Source organism: Anolis sagrei, chromosome 4, assembly GCF_037176765.1.
Source record: "Anolis sagrei isolate rAnoSag1 chromosome 4, rAnoSag1.mat, whole genome shotgun sequence".
Taxonomy (NCBI): Eukaryota; Metazoa; Chordata; class Lepidosauria; order Squamata; family Dactyloidae; genus Anolis; species Anolis sagrei.
Window position 1 is genome coordinate 237,074,408 of NC_090024.1, and position 27,290 is coordinate 237,101,697.

Sequence of the window (27,290 nt, forward strand, 5' to 3'; positions counted from 1 at the left end):
GTAACCAGAGTGTGGACTACGGTGGCCAAGTCAGACTTCCCAAGGTACGGGTGCAACTGGCGCACAAGCTTTAACTATGGAAATGCTCCCCTGGTCACCGCCGAAACTTGGGATTCCAGGCTCAGCGATGAGCCCAGGATCACACCAAAGCTGCGAACCTGTTTTTAAGTGTGCTGCCAAAATAGAAAGCTTTATTTCACTCATTGAGACTATTAGTTGTTTTTTTTTATTTCAATGTTTTCAACTTGCCACTTACTACCTTGCCAGAAGAAGTAGAGACTAGAACTCCATAGAGTAGCAATAAGTGTGCATCAGCTGTTTACAAACTGTGCCTTAAAAGGAGGTTCACATGCAGAATAACTTTCTTTTATATATATACTAGCTTGGGGACCCGGCGTTGCCCGGGTTATTAGAGAAAGTGGGTAATGGCGGTTCTGTATGCCAAGTTTGGTCTTTATTGGTCTTTGGATAGTGGTAGCATTATTTTCAGGAAGTGAGTGAAGGTACTTGAAGTCCCATCATCCATGGGCCATCCTCCTACAAACAGCAGCAGGATATAGAGTGGGTCATGGGGGCTCTGTGTGCCAATTTTGGTCTTTATCAGTCATTAGATGAGGGTGTCAGTGGTGTCAGTAAGTGAATGAAGGTACTGCAAGTCCCATCATCCAAAGGCCATCCCCTTTCAAACTGCAGCAGAATGTAGAGTGGATCATGGGGGCTCTGTGTACCAAGTGTGGTCTTGATTGGTCATTAGAAGAGGGTTGCAGCAATTTTTGGAAGGGAGTGGAGATACTTGAAGTCCCATCATCCATGGTCTGTCCTCCTCCAAACTGCAGCAGGATGTAGAGTGGGTCATTGGAGCTCCATGTGGCAAGTTTAGTCTTGAGTAGTCATTGGCGAGGGTCTCAGTGGTCTCAGGAAATGAGCAAAGGTACTGCAAGTCCCATCATCCATCTCCAAATTTTTCCAAACAACACCAGGACGTAAAGTGGGTCATGAGAGGTCTATATGCCAAGTTTGGTGTTGATCCGTCATTGGATGAGGTTTCCAGAGGTCTCAGAATGTGAGTGAAGGTACTGGAAGTACCATCATCCATGGTCCACCCTTCTCCAAAACTGCAGCAGGATGTAGAGTGGGTCATAGGGGCTCTGTGTGCCAACGTTGGTCTTGATTGGCCATTAGATGAATTTTGCAGCAGTCTTGGGTAGTGGAAGTACTTGAAGTCCCATCATCCATGGTCTGTCGTCCCCCAAACTGCTCCAGGATGTAGAGTGGGTCATTGAAGCTCCATGTGCCAAGTTTAGTCTTGATGAGTCATTGGCGAGGGTCTCAGTGGTCTCAGGAAGTGAGTGAAGTGACTGCAAGTCCCATCATGCACTGTCAAATTCTTTCAAACCGCACCAGGATGTAGAGTGAGTTATGCAGGCTCTCTGTGTAAATTGTGGTCCTGATCCATCATCGTTGGCAGTTGTAATGGTCTTAGGAAGGGAGTGCAGGTATTGGAAGTCCCATCGTCCATGGTGCATCCTCCTTCAAACTGCACTTGGATGTAGAATGCGTCATGGAGACTCAGTGTGCCAAGTTTGGTATTTATTGGTAATTGGATGAGGGTTGCAGTGGTATGAAGAATTGAGCAATGGTACTGCAAGTCCCACAATCCATGGTCCATCCCCGGCCAAACCACACCAGGACGTAAAGTGGGTCATGAGTGGTCTATGTGCGAAGTTTGGCCCTGATCAGTCATTGGATAAGGTTAACAGCGGTCTCAGAATGTGAGTGGTGGTACTGCAAGTCCCATCATCCATGGTTCATAGTCCTCCAAACTGCAGTAGGATGTAGAGTGGGTGATGGGGGCTCCGTGTGCCTATTTCAGTCTGTATTGGTAGTGTTCTGACCCAGCCCCCTTTGGCCTTTCCTTTCCTCTCTTTGTCATCTCGGAATGTTGGATTTGAGGCTGGCCAATCACAGACCATATGCAAATTTCCTTCTGTCATGCCCCGTTTCTGTCATGAACTCTTTTCTCCACCAGGGGCTCCTATTGAAGCTGGCCAATCAGAGACCATATGCAAATAGCACCACAGCGGCAGCCAATCAGAACGCTGGCACATACACTTCCGCCCTCCACAATTCCTCTGTCCTATACAAACAAACACTCTTCTTTATTATATATATAGATATAGATATTGCATTATGTGCTATGATCCCACTTTAACTGCCATGGCAACATCCCATAGCATCCCTGGATTTATAGTATAGAGTTCTCAATATTCCTCTTCTACATGCAAATCTCATGAATCCATAGGATGTTGACATGGAGTTTAAAGTGGAATCATAGTGTTATACTTCCACAGTGTGAAAGAGTGGATGATAGGAAATATTTAGGATGATATCAACTCAATAGAAATTCCAAAGTTTTTGTGACAGCAATGTAATTATACTTTAAAGCCTTATTTATTATTATTTAATAATATGCCACTAAAACCAAGTTCCAGCCAGGTAAATCCAATGTCGCAATGTTCAAAAATTTCCTATCCAAGTTGCCGCTAACCTCTAGTCCAGTGGTTCTCAACCTGTGGGTCCCCAGGTGTTTTGGCCTACAACTCCCAGAAATCCCAGCCAGTTTACCAGCTGTTAGGATTTCTGGGAGTTGAAGGCCAAAAACATCTGGGGACCCCAGGTTGAGAACCACTGCTCTAGTCAAATGCCTGGTCCCAAAGCCAAGTCTTCAGTTGTCTTCTAAAGGACAGGAGGGTGGTGGCCAACCTGATGTCTTTAGAGAGAGAGTTCCACAGACGGGGGGCCACTACCGAGAAGGCCCTGTCTCTTGTCCCCACCAACCACGTTTGCAAGAGTGATGAGATCGAGAGCAGGGCCTCTCCTGATGATCTTAAGCTTTGTGATGGTTCATAACAGGAGATACATTTGGACAGGTAATCTGGGCCAGAACTGTTCAGGGCTTTAAAGGCTAAAAACAGCACTTTGAATTGTGCCCAGAAGCTGATCAGCAGCCAGTGGAGCTGGCACAACAAAGGAATAGTACGCTCCCTGTACGTCGCTCTGGTTAACAACCTGGCTGCGGGTTGGGATATGCCTGGTTGCTGGAGAATCAGATACATTCAGTTTTAAATTTCTGCCTTAGAGCTTTCTGCACATTTTGGATCTTCTCGGTGATCACTGTATCACTCAGATGGTCCCCAAACTTCTGCTTCAGCAACACTCGGATTATTTTGATGCACCTCTCATCCATCATGGGCTTAGCTTCCCGGAATGTATTCCCTCGCCTCCCAGTGATGGAATGACTTTGGATATAATCTGATGTGAAGAGCTTGTAGAGGAGAGTTTTGCAAGCAGTGCTGATTTTTTGATCAAACCGGATGGCCTCTTTGAGTTGGTCCCTTGTGTATCCATTGAATAGTTCAGAGACCTCACAAGGTTGGCATGGAGGTTTCTGCTCCTGAAGGGAGGCGGCTTCAAGGTGCTGCACCTTCTGCTTCAAAGAGAGGACTTCTCTCTGGAGGCCCAAGACCATTCGCTCCAATTGTTCAATCTTCTCCTCTCTAGAGGGGTCAAACAAGAACATGCCATTAAGAGGAAGAAAGAAACCTTTCTATTAGTATTCTTTTCCAAAGAAGAAGAAGAAATAAATGAATAAAACTAAATGCAATATCATTATAAACTTCAGTAACTCATCATCAACTCATATGATATTTCATCAATCAAAATCTTCCATAACTATCTTCTTCTTTCACTCGTAATCCCTCCCCATGTTTGGCAGCAGCCTAGCTATTTATTTTAATATCAATTACCTTTCATGAGGAAGATGGAGGGTCAGCAGTTTGAAGCTGTGAGTCAAGGTGAGCTCCTGACTGTTCAATCCTAGCTTCTGCCAACCTAGCAGTTAGAAAGCATTCAATGCGAGTAGATCAATAAGTAATGCCTCAGAAGGAAGGTGAAAAGGTCGCAACTACTACTATCATGGAAACCAGAAAATGTGTGATATCCTTCAAGCTCAACCACCAATGGATCCTAAAGAGCTTTGGGTTGAAATTGTAGGTTTTTTTCCTGTTCTTTAAAGCAGTGGTGGGAGTTCTGCAGTCCTCCAGATGTTCAACTGCATTTTCCAGCATTTTTTAAATATCAGTTTTGCTGTTTAGAGCTGCTGGGAATTAACAATCCACCAAAACCTGGAGAGTCACCTGAGTGTCACCACTACTTTAAAGCTTTCAGCAGAAGTTGCTGTCAATTATTGTCTTGGAGTCTCCATTTCCACTTGTAGTGGTGCAGAACGCTTACAGATGGTGAAAACTTCAGAACTTTGTCTCAAGAGAGTAACTAAGACATAGATGAAAATGCTATTTCTATAAAATTATGACTCTCAGAATATGGATCTGGTTGTTTTAGGTAGGCACTGACAGTTGCCATCTGGTTGGTGAAATATTTTGTTGAGTTTCTGACTGCAATAAAGAGGTGCTGGAAATCAATGCATATGTGTGGGATAATACTATGTAGCAGATAAAGTTGCCTGTTTCTGTCACTATTGACATTACTACACCCAAATAGACTATCTCTGTATCTCTGCTCATACCTGAACAGAGATATCTGAAGACTTCAATGTCAGTTAATCCAGTTCCCATTTTGGTTTACTTCCAATGAGTTATCCAAGGTGGTGAACATATTTCGGAAGCAATGTTAAGCACCTTGGATTATTTGTTAAATGTATAGACTAATAACCCCTGGTGGTGCAGCACATTAAACTGCTGAGCTGTTGAACTTGCTGACCAAAAGGTTGGTGGTTTGAATCCAGGGAGCGAGGTGAGCTTCCACTGTTAGCCCCAGCTTCTGCCAACATAGCACTTCAAAAACATGTAAATGTGAGTAGATCAATAGGTACTGATTCGGCAGGAAGGTAACAATGCTTCATGCAGTCATGCTGGCCACATGACCAAGGAGGTGTCTACAGACAATGCTGGCTCTTCTGCTTGAAAATGGAAAGGAGCACCACCCTTCAGAGTCAGACATGGCTAGATTTAATGTCAAGGGGAAACATTTACCTTTACCTTATAGGCTGATATCAAGAGTGGGTTCAATGCCCCACTGATATTGACCTTGAGCTGGGAAATATTAATTTCAAACTACAATTCTCAGAACCTCCCAGCCACTTTTAAGATTTCTGAGAATTGCAGCCCCAAAATAGAATCTGCACAGATGCTAATCCAAGTGGGACCACTAATTCCATGGAGGGTTGATCATTTATAATTTGTTATCCTGTCAAGTAATTTTTGACCAAGGATCATAAAATGAACTCATCTCTGTGATAAGGAATTGTTAGATGAAGTTTGCCATTGCCTTCCCCGGAGGCACAGAAAGTGGATTTCTGTAACTGAATAGAGATTTAAATCCTGGTCTCCTGGTCCTATGCTGGAGGACAAGCCCTATGAGGAGCAGCTTAAGGAGTTGGGCATGTTTAGCCTGAAGAAGAGAAGGATGAGAGGAGATTGATAGCCATGTATAAATATGTGAGAGGAAGCCACAGGGAGAAGGGAGCAAGCTTGTTTATTGCTTGCATGGAGATTTGGACAAGGAACAATGGCTTCAAACTACAAGAAAGGAGATTCCATCTGAACATGAGGAAGAACTTCCTGACTGTGAGAGCCGTTCAGCAGTGGAACTCTCTGTCCCAGAGTGTGGTGGAGGCTCTTTCTTTGGAAGCTTTTAAACAGAGGCTGGATGGCCATCTGTGAGGGGTGATTAGAATGCAAGTTTCCTGCTTCTTGGCAAGGAGTTGGACTGGATGGCCCATGAGGTCTCTTCCAACTCTTTGATTCTATGATTCTATGCTCAGACCACTACAGCACACTGGCTTTCACCTTGTGTAGAATCAGCATCAGAATATTTGTTAACTTCTAGGCTTTTCAGATTCCTGTGCTTAATATATACATCTCAGAAGTCTGAGCTAGCTTGTAGATGTGATACTGGGAAAGCTTAAAAGATTGTCTTGCATCCATGCACTGAGCTCTAGCGGTATCTACTTCTATAATCTGTTGTTAAGACTTTGAAGTAATGCATTATATTACAATGTCTATTATCTTTTATCATTGGACAATGCTAAAACAAGTAAACAAGGATATGAGGTTTTTATTCTTTCATGATGGAGTGAAGGCCTGCAAAGATTGTTATCCCTAATGTCAGAGTGGTGTGTGCATTGTGTTGCCTTCTATCTGTTTCTATGAGTTGCAGCCCTAAATCCAGGTAGGTCTAAGAAAGAATTCGGCATGAAAATTTCATGGATAACTTATCAGAGTTGACAGTACTTAGTTACTATTAATTTCACAACCCTTGGTTGTCACCAAGTATGTAGATCATGGGTCCTTCCACATAGTCATATAACCCACAATATCAAGCTGGAATAACCCACTGTATGGCCATGTTCCAGCAGCATTCTTTCCTGACATTTCACCTGCATCTGTTGCTGGCATCTTCAGAGGTTCTGTTGGAGTGAAGCAAGTGAAGTGAATAAGTGTATATGTATGTGTGTGTGTGTGTATGTATATGTGTGTGTGTGTATACATATACATATACATATACATATACATACACACACACACACACACACACACACACACACACACACATATATATATATATATATATATATATATATAGGGAATATCCAGGGTGGGAGAAAGAATTCTTGTCTGTTTAAACCTAGTGTGAATGTTGCAGTTAGCAAGCTTGAATAGCATTGAGTTGCCATGAAGCTGCAAAGCCAGTCAATAAAGGTATCTGCATAGAGGTAGCCTGGCCTCTGTTTTCTGGAGACATCCTCTGTTTAGGAGGTGTTAACTGGCACTTGATTGTCTGCTCATTGACTTTGCAGCTTTATGGTTACACAGTGGCACCAGAACCTCTGAACTTGCTAGCCACAGATGCTGGTGAAGCATCAGGTGAGAATGCTGCTGGAACATGGTCATACAGCCTGAAAAACTCACAGCAACCAAGTGATTCCAGCCATGAAAACCTTCAATTGCATATTAATTCTCTCTCTCTCTCTTTCTCTAATATTTAATTCCATTTATCAATGTCATCATGGTTAGTTTTGCTTTCACCAAGTATGTAGATCATGGGTCCTTCCACACAGCCATATAACCCAGAATATCAAGCCAGAATAACCCACAATATCTGCTTTGAACTGGGCTATCAGAGTCCACACTGCCATATATCCCAGTTCAAAGCAGATATTGTGGAAGGGGCCCAAGGGGGCCAGCTGTGTGGAAGGTGCCCAAGAGACATGGTCCTACTCTTAGTTCCATCATGTTGGGAAGAAAAGTGGACTTTTTCCAGAAGAATAAGTCTCGTAGCCCTTGTTTGATATAATTCCCTTGCAAAGTAGGTGGACAATATTTCCATGCTGAGTTATGGCAGAACCTCTTTACCTCTTGTGGATTCCTCCATTTTGGGGTCATTTAAACATCTTTCAGGAATACTTTGCATGTGTCTTTGTGCGTGAAAGAATGCCCTGAGTTTTTTTAAATAAGAGTTGTTCAGAGCAGGTTTGCCTCTGGGAGTCGCAGAGAATTGGGTCAGATCAGTGTTTCTCAACAGTCCCTCATGTTGTGGTGACCCCCAACCATAACATTATTTTCGTTGCTATTTCATAACTGTAATTTTGCTAGTGTTCTGAATCATAATGTAAATATATGATATGCAGAATATATTTTCATTCACTGGACCAAATTTGGCACAAATAGCCAATACGCCCAAATTTGAATACTGGTGGGATTGGGTTTGTGTGTGGGGGGGTGGGGGGGGTGGGGGGTGGGGTGGGGTGTGATTTTATCATTTGGGAGTTGTAGTTGCTAGGATTTATAGTTCACCTACAATCAAAGAGCATTCTGAACTCCACCAACAATGGAATTGAACCAAATTTTGCACTCAGAATTCCCATGACCACTCAGAAAATACAGGTAGGATTTGATGAGCATTGGCCTTGAGTTTTGGAGTTGTAGTTCACCTACATCCAAGGAGCACAGTAGACTCAAACAATGATGGATCTGGACCAATCTTGGCATGAATACTCAATATCCCCAAATGTGAACACTGGTGAAGTTTGGGGGGAAATAGACCTTGACATTTGGGAATAGTAGTTGCTGGGATTTATAGTTCACCTACAATCAAAGAACATTCTGAACCCCACCAACAATGGAGTTGAGCCAAACTTCCCACGCAGAACCCCCATGACCAACAGAAAATACTGTGTTTTTTGATGGTTTGGCAAACCCACTGACACCCCCTTGTGACCCCCCCCCCCCCGGGGTCCTGACCCTCAGGTTGAGAAACACTGGTTTAGATGGTCTTTGCAGTCCCTTCCAATTCTATGATTTTACCAAAAGAAAAAAGAAAAAGAACTTGCTTGCTGCATTTCATAATTTGTTGGGAGCTCTTCTGTGCTCCCCCCCCCCCCACTTCCTTCACACTACAAAATTTTAGAATTATGATTTCACTTTAATTGTCTTAATTGCATTCTGTGGGATCCTGGTGTTTGTTGTATGGTGAGGCACTAAAGCTCTTTGTCTCAGCAATCTAAACTGCAAATTTCTAGATTCCCTAGGATGCCACCATCACTGTTAAAGTGCTATCACAGTGCTATATCAATGTTGCATGAAAAGGCCCCTTGTGTGTGGATTTATATTTTTACCCATGGCATCTAGCATCTTCTGTGTTTCCAGAATACTAAAAGCCACACTTGGATTTCAGTTCATATTTTGAAGGAGTTATTCAAAGTGCTGAGCCTATTTGTGGAATTGCTTTCAGCAACTTGGAGAGATCCTTCAAAGCTATAAGTAGATTTGCTACTGGAAGTCATAAACTGCCACTACTTCTTTGTTCTGTGTCTGTTTTGTAAATTGCAATGATGTATTTTGTGAACAGGAATGTATGGCAGATTTTAAGCCATAACATAGGCATTTATGTCTAAATATGGAAAAATCAGCACAGAAATGCTATGGTGGGGGAAGTACAATCTTGAGAGTATCCAAGGTACTCATGGCTCCGAAATATTTCTATATTTAGATGCCAGGACCAATGTACGACCATTCGGAACTGAAACAGGTTCCAACTAGAAATGTATTTAGTGGTAAAGCTGCTTATATTATGGGCATGAAAACTGCGATTAGGTTTTCAGGCATGTCTAATCAAAATCCCATTATCGTCTTGCAAGATGCTGGAAATGCAATTAAAGCCAGATGGCCTCTTCATGGCCAAATTACCTTTCCTTTTCAATGGCTTTCCGAACAAGCTCCAAACCATCAATTTCCAGGGAATTGGTGCCCTTTGACTCATCAAAGCTAGAGAAACAAACAAACCAGCGATGAAGCAAGACATTCTCTATTTTAATTTATCTTTTAATTTATCATCCACAAAGGATTATGCAATTTTATCCTGTGCAACAACATGTTCCATTTTCTTTGGCACAGAGATCTCTCCAAAATAACCTGAAGTGGAGTATTTACACAGATATTGTATCAATAAAGTCCAAACTATAAGAAAAGCCAGAGATAATCTTCTTTGGTTAAAAACATACCGATTGGGATTTACATATTTCTAAAGCTCTCACTTTCTTGCCAAGTAAAATGGAAGATACTTCATGGTATATGGCGGTTTTCATGTCAGTTTATTCTGTGTTTTAAGATAACAACAACAACAACAACAACATTTATTATGGTCCATAGAATCATTAGTAAAACCAACAGTCATTACAAATCCTCCCATCTCAGGAGAAGACCATTGTAGACATCTACATATTTTCAAGTAATACCCCAATTGGAGGTTAGTTGCTTTATCAGCCTTGTTGCCACTGCAAGGAATTTTGCCACTGTGGGAGTCACCCGGTGGCACTTGTCCTCTAAAAGATATCTAACAATCCTCTGTGGGGGATGACTGGTTAGGCGGGACAGGATTGGATATAAACGTTGACTATGTTGCACTGTGTACTAAAAAAGTATTAATTATAATAGTAACATTAAAGGGTTAATCTAAAGTACTAAATCCTATCACCAAATTTCCTTTGCCATGTTGGATAAGTGCTTGAATATATCCAGACCAAAATCCAAAACAAATTATACTGTTCCACTGATAAAGAAGTCACCAGCCACCACTGAAAATGCCCTTGAGGATAGAGACTGTTGTAATGGACTCGTACCTATGTAGGCCGAAGCTGAGGCCTAGAAGTCAGTGGGCCAGCTCCATGTTAGTGAGGGAATACAAGGAAAGTCAGATCAGCAGAGGGGAGGAGCTTAGCTATCCCAGGATTGGCTAGGACAGATGGGAGGAGCTAGAGCTGGGAGTGTAAAAAAGGCAGGCAGCTTCTGACAGGGAGAGAGAGATTGGATTTTTGATCTGAAGGAAGAGGGTGGTTTTTCGAATGAGCTGAAGATTTCCTGAGGGAGAGTGTTTGAAGGCAGGTGTGGCTATAGAGTGGCCTGGAGGGTCAATAGCCGCCTGTGATCTGGTGTGAGTGGAAACACACTGGTTGGTTTACTCTCTAAAGGTCAGGGTATTCTAGGAAAACTAGATACGCTGAGGGGACAGATAGGTTTAGTCTGTCAGAGGGAAATTGCTCATGTTGAAGAACAGATACCCAGTTGGGAAGTTCAGTAAGCTGGTTAAGACTTAGAAACCATTTGAGAAGATTGTGCTGTGTCAACCATATACTCTTATGTAACTCTAAGAAGAATTCAGTTGTTTGTTCCAGTATATATAAATAAACTTTGTTCTAGTTCAACTTTCCATGGAGTCTTCACATTGATTCATTCCATCAAGTCTGTTCCAGTAATCTTTAACATCTTTCGACCTCAGACGCTTTAAAGGGAGTTAAAGGAAGGGCTGGGGCATAACAAGCTTTACCTCAGAAATAACATCAAGATAAGTTCTCAAAATCTATTTGAGTGGTGGCAGTAATTCCTCAATACACATTGAGCTTTGTGACAGGTGTCCAGTTGGAGCCTTAGAAAATAAAATACTCTACTCTGATCCTTCAAATTGGTGCCAACGGCCGAACGGTCTTTAGTCCAGTTTACATTGGTGACCAGCTGTGAGCAATATAACAGCCGAAGGAACGTGTGGGTGTGTGTGCCAGGGAATATATTAGTTAAGAATCATTCCCCTGGGCTCTGACTATCATTACAACTGTCCACTCCAACAACCACCATGTCAGACTACACAGAGAAGCCATTGAAATCCACAAGCATGTGGACAATTTCAACAGAAAGGAGGAAACCATGAAAATGAACAAAATCTGGCTACCAGTATTAAAAAAACTCTAAAATTAGAACAGCACAACAACAGAGAGGAAACAAACAAGGACATCTAATTACCTCTCAACAAAAGATTGCTCCAGGCACTGCCTGGCAATCAAATGCTAATCAAGGTGATCAGTTGAAACATTCACACCTTGCTCCAGAAGACAAGAGTCCTTTGTCCCACCCTGGTCTTTCCACAGATATATAAACCCTTTTTCCTAGTTCCAACAGACCTCACCACCTCTGAGGATGCTTGCCATAGATGCAGGCAAAGCGTCAGGAGAAAATGCCTTTAGAACATGGCCATATAGCCCGAAAAAACCTACAACAACCCAGACTGTCCACTGTTTCATTCTTCACCGTTTCATGTATATGATCGCCTTGAATTTGGTGTGACCTTCACTGCACACACTTATAGGCATCTCAGCTACTACAAAAAATTGAATAATTTTTTGTCCACCTTCTCTCCCTGCAAAAAAACAGCTAACAACATTCTCCTTATTTATCTCTGTTACTCTTTGCCTTTAGTAGTAGCCTAAAGCCTACATGGGAGTCTGCTTTGGATTCTAGTCCAAATTTTAAAGAACCAAGATGCTATCCTTGAAACAAGATTGGCACATTGGGTAGCTCTTTCAAAATTTGTATTAAAGCCTACTAAGGGTAGTGAGTGGACAATGGAGATAGAATTTTGTATCCCATTCATGTGAAAGTAGCAATGGAAAGAGTATTCCAAAATGTTATTTTTTTTCAGTATTGAGAACTGCTAAAGAGAAGAACCTTGGACCAACAAAACTCTTCACATTCGGGATTTGTTCTGCCCCAAAATTGCATGTAACTGTTTTGCACAGAAAACACCATTTACTGCACAGAAAAGGATGTCTGGAATTCTCTATTGTAGAATACATTACTGTAGAATACATCTCCTCTTTGACATTTCCTGATAAAAATATGACGTTCATTTACCTAACACCAGATGCAACTTGCAGTTTCTCAAGTCACAAAAAAATTACCTAATATCGATTCTAGTATAATCTAATACACTGGTTTTGGGAGTGTCCACTTATGTCTTACACACATTAGATGGAATTAAAATTTTACAGTTCCATAATGTCTATACCCAGCAAGGGGCTGCTGCTATATTAGTACCTAAGGGAGCCAACAAAATGGCCAATGCACATTGGAACCGATGTACTATGGGGCTGATGTGCATCTGCCTTCGTGCGTTGGGAGTCCCTTCAGGGCTACTCTTACATTCACACACACTTAGCTACATAAGAAACCTGTTAGTGTATTGCCAAAAAAAAAAATGTAAGAGGACACTCACAAGAGTAGCCCTGAAGGGACTCCCAACGCACGAAGGGAGATGCACATCAGTCCCATAGTACATTGGTTCCAATGTGCATTGGTCATTTTGTTGGCTCCCTTAGGTACTAATATAGCAGCAGCCCTTTGCTGGGTATAGACATTATAGAACTGTAAAATTTGAATTCCCACTAATGTGTGTAAGACATAAGTGGACACTCCCAAAACCAGTGTATTAGATTATACTAGAATCGATATTAGGTAATTTTTTGTGACTTGAGAAACAGCAAGTTGCATCTGGTGTTAGGTAAATGAACGTCATATTTTTATCAGGAAATGTCAAAGAGGAGATGCAGTTGAATACAAGATGCTAGTCTTGCAGAGTTGGAAAGTGAACTTTTGGGCTAAAATTGCCAGAATTTCCTGGTCACTGGAAGAATTTGGGAGTTGTACCCCTAAAAGTAACTTTCCTAAACCCTGGAACATGCAATTATAGCCTAGCTGGAATATAAGATAATATTACCATCTTTGTAACCAATTGCCACCCATTGTGTTTATATACATTAGATGTAGATCATAAGAGTCTTTAATATAACATAACATGTAAACGAGTAGTTCCCAAGCTTTGGTCCTTCAATTCTAGAAATCCCAACTATTTAATCACCTGTTAGAAATTGTGGGAACTGAAGTCCAAAACACCTGGAGGACTAAAGATTGGAAAACACTGGTGTGAATGATTCATTTTGAAATACAGTATGACTTGCATATCTGTGCGGAATATGTTTCTGGAATTTGCATGGCTATATGAAAGTACAGATAATGGAGAACCCAAGAATACCATAGTGGTCCCATAGTGGTCCCAGGATGTTCTAGAAAAAGCTTAGATGGTTTTCCTAGAAAATGCTGATTAATAATAATAAGAAAAAAAAAACATCAACAGGATGCCAGCTAAAATTTTATGTTATACACGGAACATTCAAGCCAATTAGTATATATGCACCATTTACTGACTTAGGTAAAGGTAAAGGTTTTCCCCTGACATTAAGTCCAGTTGTGTCAGACTCTGGGGGTTGGTGTCATCTCCATTTCTATATCAAAGAGCTGGCATTGTCCGTAGACACCTCTTAGATCATGGGACTGGCATGACTGCATGGAGTGCTGTTACCTTCCTGCTGGAGCAATGCCTATTGATCTAGTCACATTTGCTTTTTTTCAAACTGCTAGGTTCATAGAAGCTGGGGCTAACATTGGGAGCCCACCCTCGCTCCCCGGATTTGAACTGATGACTTTTTTGGTCAGCAAGTTCAGCAACTCAGCAGTTTAACCCACTGCAACACTAATTTGAGAAATTTTGATAACCCAGATGAGGCTTGGAAAGGTTACTTTCTCAGACCCCCATAAATCTGTAGCCGGAATGATTGCAAATTGTAAGGTTTTTAAACAAAACCTTTCCAAGCTATGTACTGAATGAAGTACAATTTCAACAATGGAGTGTATATTGAAGTAAGTGGTTTTCTTTATGGATTTTTGTTTGCTTCCAAAATTGCACACTAAAATGTAAGCAGAAGATCAATACTGGATTTTTTTTAATATCATGAGGCACATCTTGCTTTTGTACAGTTTGTTCCTTGGGGTTATATTACCTGTTTATGCAGATCCGCTTCTGACATTGTTCTACCTGATCATCCATTTTCCTCCTTGTTATTATGGTCGTGTAATCTTTAAAAACAAAACAAATCCAGGAAAGATGATGTATCATTCACATGCCTATGAAGCCCCTTTATTGATTCTAGTGGAAGAACTGTTTCATGACAGGAGTCTCATGGCTTCATCACATCAGACCAAAGTGTAAACTAGAATCATTTTCCCCATGGCAGTTGGCCATAAATTGATGGTCTCCTGTTTATACATTCTGCAAACCTTGCTTTTTTCAACATACCATGGAATCATGGGAGCCTGTAGTTTTATAAGGTCTTTAGCCTTGTCTGCCAAAGAGCTCTGGTGCCTTGCCAAACAAAAAATCAAGAGATTCCATAGCATTCAGCCATGGCAGTTGAAGTGGTATCAAATTCAATTACTCCTGCAGTAAAAATGCATCCCTAATTGCAAGTAGGCAATGGAGAATATGGTCCCTTATCCTTACAACAAAAGAGAGGTAAATTATTGACATGAGGGGTAATTGATTTCCATTTACCCCTGGGCATCACAATTCAAGAGAGATATTGACAAGCTGGAATGTGTCCAGAGGAGGGCGACTAAAATGATCAAGGGTCTGGAAAACAAGCCCTATGAGGAGCGGCTTAAGGAGATGGGCATGTTTAGCCTGAAGAAGAGAAGGATGAGGGGAGATATGATACTTTAGTGTAATTGTATTAGTGATAGTGATGTTGTTATTGTTGTTGTGATATTGCCTTTATTGTAAATTGTTTTTATATGTTGTACACCGCCGTGAGTCGCCCTAGGGCTGAGAACGGCGGTCTACAAGTGCAGTAAATAAATAAATAAAATAAATGATAGCCATGTATAAATATGTGAGAGGAAGTCATAGGAAAAAGGGAGCAAGCTTGTTTACTGCTTCCATGGAGATTAGGACAAGGAACAATGGCTTCAAACTACAAGAAAGGAGATTCCATCTGAACATGAGGAAGAACTTCCTGACTGTGAGAGCCGTTCAGCAGTGGAACTCTCTGCCCCGGAGTGTGGTGGAGGCTCCTTCTTTGGAAGTTTTTAAACAGAGGCTGGATGGCCATCTGTCAGGGGTGATTTAAATGCAACATTCCTGCTTCTTGGCAGGGGGTTGGACTGGATGGCCCATGAGGTCTCTTCCAATTCTTTGATTCTATGATTCTATATATAGGGGAACTGTGTCCATCCTAGGAAATCAGGGTAGCATACTGATAAAACCAAGCAAACGGTTTGAAACCATTTAAAAATTTAAATATAAATAATTTACAATAGATTAAACGCACATTCAACAATTTAAAGTATTAAAATAAATCATTTAAAAACTATATCCAGTGGAGAAGAAATTAATTAGGCCCCAAAGACATTTTCAAAAAGCTATATTTTATTTGGCAGAAATGAAACCAGACTTGTCACCATCTGAGTGTCCTGGAGCTTTGTGTTCTATAATTGAATGCCATGGTCTTATGACACTGTATTGCTCTCATTGGTGGGACACAGATGGGGGCTTCCCTCAGCAGACCTCAATCTTTGAAATGTTGAATATAGGAAGAGGTACTCTCACAAGCCAGCAAACGGGTCCAGATCCTTGCACATCCTAAAACTTGTATTAACTGTATAAAAGGGACTTCATTTAAACAGCGGAGCACACCACTCTGCTGTTACACCAGCTCCACTGGCTGCCAATTAGCTTCCGAGCACAATTCAAAGTGCTGGTGTTAACCTATAAAGCCCTAAACGACTCTGGCCCTGTTTATCTCTCCGAACGCATTCTCCCCTATGAACCATCAAGATTATTAATATCGTCTGGAGAGGCCCTGCTCTCGGTCCCACCGGCCTCGCAAGCGCGTCTGGTGGGGACGAGGGACAGGGCCTTCTCGGTGGTGGCCCCTTGACTCTGGAACTCTCTCCCACTGGAGATCAGAACCGCCCCTTCTATCCTGACATTTAGGAAACAGGTGAAGACTTGGTCATGGAGACAGGCATTTGACGAGTAAGCCAACACCCTGAGATATGGATGGAGGATGATGAGCAACGATTTTAGTGTGACGACTGACCATTATAGTTATTGATTGTAATTGCTGTTTTAATGTTTTACTGTAATATGTATTATGGTGTTTTATTGATTGTATGTGATATTATGGTTGAAAACCAGTCTGAGTCCCTCAAGAGAGGTGAGAAGGCCAGTATACAAAACTTTTAAATAAACAATAAATAAATAAATTTCCTCTCTTTAATCTTCCATCATTCAGTCTCTATGGAATTCCTCGGTTTTTGTATTATGAGGTCCCAGAGAGACATTGCTTTACTTATGACCTCATCAGAGGGGCCAATTTGCCCATCATACGCTGCTTCACATTCCTTTACAGCTCGGAGCCCTTCACACAATATAAAGGGACTTCCAGCTGATCTCTGTGCCAAAAAGGGAGGTGAAGCAACACCTGTTGTCACAACATGGGAGCTGTCCCGTGTTGCCTTCCCTTCAGTGGGGGGAAGCTGGGCAGAAACTTTCCCACCATGTGATGAGGAGGAAGGTAAGGTGGGCATGGAGCAGCAGCTCCTCCATGCCCCCCACCGGGAGCTCATAGACTCAACCCAATATGGGACTATTCCATGGGCCTTTATAATAAGGTAGTTACTCTCTGTGAACTTTAGCACATTGAGATCAAAATTGTGGGTGATAGTAGGGGGACTCACCATGCAGCATGGAAAATCTAGTGGACAGCATGGGAAACCTGTTGCCCCGCACATTACCTGCATCACCCCTTATCTATCTCATGGGGGAAATAATCTCTGCCCTGCTTCCCATGTTTTCCTTGCTCCCTCTTATGACACTTTTACCTCAGTTGAGGGAGGGAGCCCCCCGGAAGTATATCTGATGGGATCCAGTGGGCTAAGTCCCTGAACTGAGAGGAAAGTGTTGTAGAATGGGCAATTTTGCTCATGTGATGAGGTTGTGTGTGTCATTCCTCAATCAAGTTTCACTTTTTAGTTGTTTTTTTTTACAATATATGGCCTCAATAGTTATAATAGTTGTAACCTTGCATCACAAGTCCAAGTTCATTTTGGTTGCCTATTACTGCAAACTCAGCATGAAAACCACATGAAGACATAATTCAATAATGTCTGGTGGCTCCAATCCCATCCACTCTGGTTCCAGCTGGACCAAGACTTTGAACCCTAGGCCTAGAACAGGTTTGATGCCTTGGATAGATCTTTTACTGATTGGACTTTAACCCATCACAGATTCTCCATCTCAGTTACTATTGGAGCCACCAACCACCCCTGGTGTAGTCATTTATGCATGGAAAATATTTTCTGCACCTTGATTTTTTTGTGCAGACATCTTTGTCATCTTACCTCGGCTTCCTCGGTTCACCCTTGTTGCACTTCTTTGAGATACTCCACTTGCAGATAAGGATAGGAAAGAAGGCGATGTCTGAAAAGGACTCGGAGACTGGGGAATCACTGACTCGGAGGAATAGGTCTTCATTATGGCACTATGGTTGTATCCCTCTTGTAGACCAGAAGACAGAGGAAGTTCTTGCTGGAAATGTGATTTTCCAGCTTCCTCCACCATCCTGAAGGATTTATCCTTGTTACATTTCCTCAAACCAGATCCTGGATTCCATTTGGGAAAGATCTTCCTTGACCTTTTGGGCTGGGTGGCCCCCCAGTTTGGCACATTTGGCTGCTCTTCTGAAACCAAGAAAGTAGAATGAAGTTGCATACATTATAGACTAAGCAGAACATGTAACAGTAACTCAGGAAGTCCCCTCACTAGCATGACAACTGCCTATGGTTGCTGTGGTGTTCTATTTCTGTTGATCACAGCTCTGCCCCAGGTTATCTGAAGGACCATCTTGAGATTGTCTTGTTCCACTAATGTATAAGCCACTAATGTTGGACTATGCTGCCTGAGATTGTAGTAGAGTCTCCTTCTTAGAAGTTTTTCAATCCGAGGCGGAGTAGCCATCTGTTGAGAGTGCTTTGATTATGTCTTCTTGCATAGAAAGAAGTTAGACTAGATGGTTTTTGGGTCTCTTCCAACTCCATGATCCTATTGTTCAAACCACTATGGTTCCAAATCTATCCATCTGAGGCCCCTTCCACACAGCTGAATAAAATCCCACATTATCTGCTTTGAACTGGGATATATTCCAGTGTGGACTCAGATAACTCAGTTCCAAGCCAATATTGTGGGTTTTTCTGCCTTGATATTCTGAGTTATATGGCTGTGTGGGTCATTAGGCTACTGTGCACAACAGCATATTATTCCATGTGATGACCACTTATTTAGCCCATCCTATAAAAATGTTGGCAGGAGTTCTTCATCACCTAACTTTCTGTGGACAATTTCCCCACATTTCTTCAAGACAAGCAATAGAATGTATTTTGACAGTAGTCTATACTTGTCATTGCCCCCACCATTATTATTTGCTCAATATTCAATCTCCACATTGGGAGAGAGGAAACTGTAGCTCTCCAGAAGTTGTTGGAGTTGAATGCTTGTTAACCTTTACCATTAACTATTCTGATTGTAGATAATAACATCTGGAATTCAACATTCTCTGGAAGTCAACATATTTGTGTAATGTGTATACACTCAGATGTGACATTTGAATTAAAGATGCCATGCCTGAATTCTGTGCTTCTAGTTCTTTTGATGTACTATAACAGTGGTTCTCAACCTGGGATCCTCAGATGTTTTTGGCCTACAACTTCCAGAAATCCCAGCTAGTTTACCAGCTGTTAGGATTTCTGGGAGTTGTAGGCCAAAAACATCTGGGGACCCCAGATTGAGAACCACTGCACTATAATAAACACCAATAAAATATTTTCAGAACATTTAGGATACTATTTGAACTTCATCCTGTATTCAAGAAAGAATCCACCACTTCAGGAAAAACAATTACAAGATCTCTGCTTACCCAACATCTCTAGGAGTTCTTTATCTTTTTGTAGTTTTCGCTCCAGAACATATTTATGCTCTGTTGGAAGAAAAGGATTTTAAATGTTAGTTTTGTGTGAATGCATGTAAAAAATTAAGTACAAACAATAAACATTATAGCAGTTACTAAATTGTGCCTAAATTGATTTTTCAATAAAATGCTCAATTTGAATCCATGGGACGGGGTGAACTCTTGTTGTTAGCCCCAGCTTCTGCCAACCTACCAGTTTGAAAACATGCAAATGTGAGTAGATTAATTGGTATCGCTTTGGCAGGAAGGTAATGGTGCTCCATGCAGTCATGCCAGCCACATGGCCTAGGATGCGTCTAAGGACAATGCCAGCTCTTTAGCTTAGAAATTGAGATAAGCACAGTCCCCTAGTTGAACTTGACTAGACTTAATGTCAAGGGGAAACCCTTTACCTTTTACCCAGTTCATAAGGCTAAGTTGGAGAGAGACGTAATAATGCTGCGCTAATTAACTTCAAAATCAAACTATAATGTTCCTGCCCTACAGATTTCTGACGTCTTTAAAACATGCATAGAGGTGAAGACATGTATATAAAGTGGTATGCTACACTTTTTTTTGCTGGAAATTATGTTTTAAATATGTTTTAATATGTTAATGGCTTTAATTATGTTTTTTTTTAAAAAAATAGGATAGTTGTTAATTTCCTTTAAAACTATTGTAAATTTATGTTTTAGGGTTTTTTTGGGGGGAGGTTGTCATGTCAGGAGCGACTTGAGAAACTGCAAGTCGCTTCTGGTGTGGGAGAATTGGTTGTCTGCAAGGACGTTGCCCAGGGGATGCCTGGATCATTTGATGTTTTTATCATCCTTGTGGGAGGCTTCTCTCATGTCCCGCATGAGGAGCTGGAGCTGACAGAGGAAGCTCATCCGCCTCTCCCCGGATTAGAACCTGCGACCTATTGGTCTTCAGTCCTGCCAGCTCAGGGGTTGAACCCACTGCGTGACCGGGGGCTCCATGTTTTAGGGTAATCTTGTTATAAGCTTGTTATAAAATGTTATTAGCTGCTTAGAATCTCATCTTAGGTGAAAGTGAGGATATAAATCTATCCAATAAAATAAATTTACACATTCATGATATATCAATTGAATAAATACATTCAAAGATATAACATAAGGGACACTTGTACTTACCACTGATTCCTTCGACAATCCCCCAGTACAAACCACTGAAGCCTGGGCATCGGGCCAAAACCTGCTCACCAACTCTGTACAAGTGGAAGGACTTTCGTGGTTCCTTGATGTTTTCAATGCTGATGACACGGCTCCCATCCGGCCAGCTGACAAGAACATAAAGTTTGGCAGCCATTGGTAGGTGGGATGCTAAGGTGGGAAAAAATCAAAAGTAAGATACAAAGTGAAATAATTAAGTAATCCTTTTCTTGAGGAACTGTTTGTGATTCCTGTTGGTGTCTCAAGCACACATCATTTTCCCTATAGAAAAGTGAATGAACATGGAATGGAAAGTCCACATGCAGTAGTGTGATACTTCAACTGCCATGTCCCCACTATATTGAATTCAGGGATGTATAGTTTTATGAGAGGTTTTATTGTCTACCAGATAGGTCAAGTACCAAACCACAAATTCTAGGATTCCATAGGAGACAGGGTATTATTATTATTATTATTATTATTATTATTATTATTATTATCACAACAAGATGAGTCCACAGCAGACACTGCTGGCTGTTGAATTGGATCACGCGTCGGACACTTCCCAAGTGTCTAGGACTGTGTGATGTATCAGCGAATAATGCATGCAGATTCCAGTAAGGTGGCGTTCTGCAGCTGGCAGATGGTAATTTTGTCAGTGCCGATTGTGTTTAAGTGCAGGCCAAGGTCTTTAGGCACTGCATCCAGTGTGCCGATCATCACTGGGACCACCTTTACTGGTTTGTGCCAGAGTCTTTGCAGTTTGATTTTTAAATTATTATTAATATTATTTCAAACATTTGTACCCTGTCCTTCTCAACTCCTGAGGGGGGACTCAGGGCGGCTTACAATCAGCAAAAATTCGATGGCAACGCAAAGCAAAACACAATACAACACAAAATTTCACAATAGGTAAAACATTAAGTTAAAAAATCCCTTTAAAACATTATTATCAACCATTTAGCCATATCCAAGTCTGATTCAGCATCCCAAGATCCAGTCCAAAGCCAGTCAATAGTCAAATTCTCAAACATTACAATTGCTGCCAAACCTACTACCCAAATGCCTGGTCCTAAAACCATGATTTAAGCTTCTTCCTAAAGGAGAGGAGGGATGCAGCTGACCTAACCTTGCTGGAGAGCATTTTCTACAGATGGGGGACCACCACTGAGAAGGCCCTGTCTCTTGTCCCCACCGAACACGTTTGTGAAGAAGACAGGATTGAGAGCAGGGCCTCCCTGACTCTTAAATTAACAATTAAAGTGGTATTAAAGTGCCATAATTGTGTCATATGAGAGTTTCCTCTAATGATAGGGCCCGCTCTGCAACTATACTATAGAATTAATGCATCGGGGCCAGCTCTGCAACTATACTGCATTAATGCATCACTCAATGATATGGAATTATAGGAACTGTACTATTACAAGTTTTCTCTGCCAAAGAGTATTGGTGTTTCACTAAATTACAAATTCCAGGATTCCATAACATTGTGCCATGGCTGTTAAAATGATGTTAAACTGCATTAATTTTACAGTGTAGATGTTGCCTCCAAATCCTATTGTGGCCATGGCACCAGTAATGGAAGCCAACAAGCACCTCCCAAAATATGACTTAGCTGTTACAGCTGTTTTAGCACCCATTTCCCTCCTTCCTTCATTCAGGTTTGGGTTCAGACAAGCATACAAGCCCAGGGACTCAAAGGCAGAATCTCTGAGAAAGGATTGGAACTTATGCAACATTGCTAACAGTTGCTGTGTATTCAGAAAATCCATTTCAACTTCCTTTTCCGCACTTGAATACATTGTGTTCAAGCTACCTGCTGAGAATTTTATGGGGGCGATGCACATATTTCAATTGATCCCTGGGTGCCACATTGAAGTCGGAATTTCACTATTAAGTTTACAGATTTATATAATGTGAGTGCTTCTATTGATACAGAGATTATCTTTGCATTCTTTTAAAAACAGAATAATAAAGCACCATGGAACAGGAAAATGACCTTTATGGAACTGAAATGCTATTAAGGAAAAGATTTCTTATTTTTGTTAAGCAGCATTTCAGGACAAGCCCTAGTTACTGGAATCGTAGTTTATGGCTATGAAGAAAGGGATTTTCTGTGAAAAAACTGTCAACAAGTGAGTTTCAAAGCCAGAATGAGGATTATGCAACCCTAGCAATATTGCTGGACTACAATTCCCAGCATTCTTCACTGCTATCTAGGCCTCACTGTAATGTGCTGTCCAATGGAAGCTAGCAACCTCTTGTTGTTTCAATGGTAAGTTTTTAGCCATGGAATTATGTCCTTATGGAGTCCACAGTTGCATGAGCAGAGTTCCTCATGTGTAATTGTTGCATAAATACAATCATACTGCATAATTGCCCATCAGTGTCCTCAGTAAATGACTTGGGGTGAAATAATAATAATGCTTATGTTTTTTTATACCCCATCTTCTCTTAATGAGAAACAAAGCGGCATTAATGAGAATGTGTTTTCCCTGCAATTAACTCCATTTTCTCTTCTTTGGAGATACATACGTCATAAATTTGACTTTAAAAATAGCTCTAGGGTATAGTGGATAATCACAAAACCCAATTTGTTAAATGCAAGCTGAGAATAATAATAATAATAAACTTTATTTATACCCTGCCACCATCTCCTCGAAGGGGACTCGGGGCAGCTAAAATGAGGCCAAGCCCAAAGATACAATACAGCAAAATAAAGTGCAAAGTGCAAACCAATATGAACTCTAACAAACAGACATCTTTTTACACTTATTGTCTAAGTAACAATACATTTAAGAACTCTGAAGTTTCTGAGTTCTAAAATCCCTAACTATTGAACAAGCCAACTCAGGCTGTTGGGAGTTGAAATTAAAAACTGGATAATCAACATTTGGAAATCTATAGTCTAGATTCTAATATGTTCCCATGCAAGAGGTAGATAAGAATATCGAAGTGATCTGGAACTGTCATAAAATCTCTGACTGGAGCTTTTAAAGAACTATGGAACAGCCTTGGACTATGATAATGGATGGTGTGGTTTTATATCGAATGTAATGTGTTGAAAGTATGATAGCTGGGACCCAGTGCTGGTAGCACTTTGCTGGTTGCGCAACACAGCTCTGAATTAGAAAAGGGAACATGTGTGTGAGACACAGCACAGAGTCGACAAGTATTGCAACTCAGGGTAGTTTCACCTTGCTCCCAAACACCACCACACCAGAGCTGTAGATTTTGTAGTTTATTGAGAAAAAAAGCAAAGTCAAACACAGAGTAAGAAATGCAGAAGTCCCACAAACAGGACAGAGGCTTAAATGCAAAAACACATTTCCCAAGATCCAAAGGCAAAAACATGAAGCATAATCCTTTAGGCAATGATCAAACAAGAGTCCATGGTAAACAGTAAAACCCAAGACCCAAAATCCCAGATTCAGGAAGCCAAAAGCGTGCTGCTTAAAGCCAAAGTTAATCCATAGAACTTTGCATGGAAAGAGCCATCTTGAACTGACAACTCCCATTTGTCAGCCAGAAGGCTAAATACCCTTTGCAACCATGAACGCATTGCGATGACCCTTGGCCGACTTGGCTTCTCGCTTACCAGCTAAGCAAGAGCTCCTTCGGACCCTTAATTCTAAGCGTTCTTGCCTGCTCATTATTTCATTATGTTCAAGGCTCTCTTTATCTTGCTCCACCTGGACTAGATCACTGTGGGAAGGCTGGGGAGGCGAAGACAACTCCACCTGGCCGTTATCTATCCCACTGACATTCTTTTCCCCTGAGAACTGACTTGATGTTTCCCCTGTTGCACTGTCTGAGGCAGGCACAACAGAAATCTGAATCCCATCATCCTCTTCATCAGGGAACTCTGGCTCACAAGGCCCACAGGGTTCAGTTTCTGACTCAGAATCAAACTGAGTCACAACAACAAGGTAGTTCAGTAGAAAGGGGGAGGGGAAAGAGGAAAGCATAGTTTCGCAAGAGCTGCATTGCACAACCAGCACAGTGCTACCAGCACTGGGTCCCAGCTATCATACTTTTACCTGTAATGTTTTTAAAGGTTTAATATGTATTAATTTGAATTTAATGTTAAAGTTTATTGGAATTGTATGTGTTCTAAGGCATTGAATAATTGCCTATATTTAAGCTGCCTTGAGTCCCCTTCAGGGTAGAGAAAGAAAGGTGGGGTATAAATATGGTAAATAAATAAAATAAACTAGATTTATCCACATTATTGATTTCCCTAGGTATACCTTGTCATTCAAAACTGATGTTCCAGAATGCATGGAGAAATAAATAGATTTGCGTATCAGATATTTCATTGATGGACCACAATCTTCAAACACTAGCTATGCTTCATTGGTGGTCTAAGGGAGAGGAAAATTGCCATGATAGTTTCTAACCTCCTGCAGTTTGTGTTTGGTTTGGTTCATAGATATTTTCTCTGTGATAAGTTTCTGTGAGATAAGACAGTTATTTTGGGTTGTCTGACTGATAGTAGCAAACTATCAATTCCCCATCATAGCACTTAGCACCCAGTAACCACAGACCAGTGGTTCCCAACCTTTGATCCTCCAGGTGTTTTGGACTTCGACTCCCAGAAATCCCAGCCAGCTTACGAGCTGTTAAGAATCATGGGAGCTGAAGTCCAAAACACCTGGAGGACCAAAGGTTGGGAACCACTGCCACAGACCATGTCATAGAAGCCACATATTTCAAAGCAATGGACTTGCCAGTTGGTTTTTACACAGACTTTACAACTGTTTACATTCTAAAGAATGTCCGTGAGTACTTTGGATAGGATTACTGACCGTCCAGCTATATTCATAAAATACTCTTCATTCCTAGGACAAATACAGGGAGGAAGGACCAATGGCTATACTGATATGGTCCCAGCATTGCATCACACATAAATATACTCCCTTTTCAGGGAGTCCCATTCATTATAGCTGTGAAAATTGGGGGGCCAATGCTGAGCTGGCCACACTAGCTGGACATTCTGGAAGTTGTAAGTGAAATAATATGTTGTCCAAGCTCTGAACTAGCCATCCAATCCACTCTCCACATGTAATGCCTAACAGATATAAACACAAGGAGGCAGATAGGTTCTTTGTGGGGGTTTCTTTTTCTCCTAAATATTTACTGATTAGGTTTTTACTCATCAAGAATCTGAGGATTAGTCCATTGATTGCTATTAGCCACAACAGTGAAATGTACCCTCATTCCAAGTGTGCCATGGAATATCAAATCCTGCAAACAGGAAAAGTAACACAGCGGAACTCTTGATTTAGGGATTGCTTGTGGCTTCCTTAAAACTTCTTCACATGGCTTTTTTGAACAGGATTTTGTAATAGATAAAGCTATTGATCCAGCCCAAGATGTCCCTATCCCAATCTTGTAAACAATACTTTGTTGGACTACAAGCCCCCAAATCTTTCATCCAGCTCTGCCCAGGAAGTTTCCGAAACAATGCTTCTGTACAGTTTGTTCTCCCATTTAGTTTTTCTATTTTGCTTCAAGAAAATCTTGAAGGCAATTTTGGAACATGGGAAAAATGCTTCCTTTGGTTTCACATTTCACTTTGGGCAAAAATTCAGAGTTCTCCTGCAGACTATTTTATCAACTCAACAGCAAGGGAGCCCTGGAGAATATTTGACTATGTTCTAGCTATCCAGCCCTGGAGAATATATGACTACGTTCTAGCTATCTAACAGTTCTCACTGTACCCAGCATTTGGGACTGTGGGAAATCCTTTGAGAACAAAATAAAAATATGAGTCCTTATAGGCTTAGATCCCCTTCATTTAGGAAAAATAATAATCACTGTTCAGAACTGGAGAGGACAATTTCTAGGGAAACACTCCATGATAACATCAGGTGGTCTTCACTTCTAACCCCACTCTACTTTCTTCCTCCTCCCTCCCCAATTTTTAGTTTTAGGGTAACAGAAGCAAACTAAATCATGCATCTAAAATAGTTTGGGAGGGGGGAGAGAGAGAGATTAAAGTCCCATAATAAGAATAGTAAGGAGTCATATATAGTTCTTGCCTGTTTCACTTTGGAGTCTTCTTACAAAATGTCTTCTGGCTATTCAGTATTCAGCTGCTGGTTGCAGAAGAAGAGATTATCTTGTGATTCTTTGGCTGTCTTTCTTCATAATCAGAGATCCTTTATGGAAAAAAGCAATGCACATGCATATATATATATATATATATATATATATATATATATATATATTCTACATTATCTATTTCACCAACCCCTCCCCCCTCCACACACACAGTCACAAGAAAACCTGCACAAAACAGTCAAATCCTTGGCTTTGGGAAATCTAACCTGAGAAGCCTGTGTCAACATCACGCCTTTACAGGAGAGGACAACAGAAAAATAAATGCAAGCAAGGGCTTTTTTTTAAGGTGGGGGGGGGGGGGGGAGGAAAGAAAGAACAAAAAAATCTTAAGAAGGGGGCCTTCTCCCCCTTTCCCCCAGTTCTCCTCCCTTTTCCAAGAGCATGAATAAACCTTGCATTTCCATGAATAATTCATGAATAATTCATGGGGGAGAAATGCATGATTAATTCAGGTTCATGAATTATTCAGGAATAATTCTCGAACATTCGTGGTTAATTCATGTTTGCAAAGAAAAGGAGTGAGTCAGGCTGCTGGCTCTTTCCTCCCAGACAAAAAGAAAGGGAGAGAGATGGGGTGCCCCATGCCTTGCCGTGGTTGCCCAGAAAGAGCCCATTGAATCTTTCAAAATAATGGAATCTATAAGGTTATTTTCTGCACCTTCTGAATCTTGAAGGTAGGAAAACACCACCGATAAAATAGAGAAGGGGGAAGAGAAACTTGAGAGATCTAGGCTGACATCCTGCTGGCAACA

General features: G+C 41.2%; 1 protein-coding gene across 2 annotated transcripts; it reads right to left on the reverse strand.

Annotated features, from left to right (window-relative positions):
• Nucleotides 1-2,801: 2,801 nt before the first annotated feature.
• Nucleotides 2,802-26,829, reverse strand: LOC132772573 (uncharacterized). 2 transcript variants are annotated; one of them, XM_060771479.2, is made up of 8 exons: nucleotides 26,745-26,829; nucleotides 26,457-26,576; nucleotides 20,395-20,583; nucleotides 19,214-19,273; nucleotides 17,643-17,981; nucleotides 14,243-14,318; nucleotides 9,267-9,344; nucleotides 2,802-3,557 (listed from the first exon to the last, which is right to left on the reverse strand). In XM_060771479.2, the coding sequence occupies exons 3-8, from the start codon at nucleotides 20,567-20,569 to the stop codon at nucleotides 3,107-3,109; spliced, it is 1,179 nt and encodes a 392-aa protein (XP_060627462.2). In that variant the 5' UTR covers nucleotides 20,570-20,583; nucleotides 26,457-26,576; nucleotides 26,745-26,829; the 3' UTR covers nucleotides 2,802-3,106. The 2 variants fall into 2 exon arrangements, with proteins under 2 accessions (XP_060627462.2, XP_060627463.2); XM_060771480.2 differs by lacking the exon at nucleotides 9,267-9,344.
• Nucleotides 26,830-27,290: the final 461 nt, after the last annotated feature.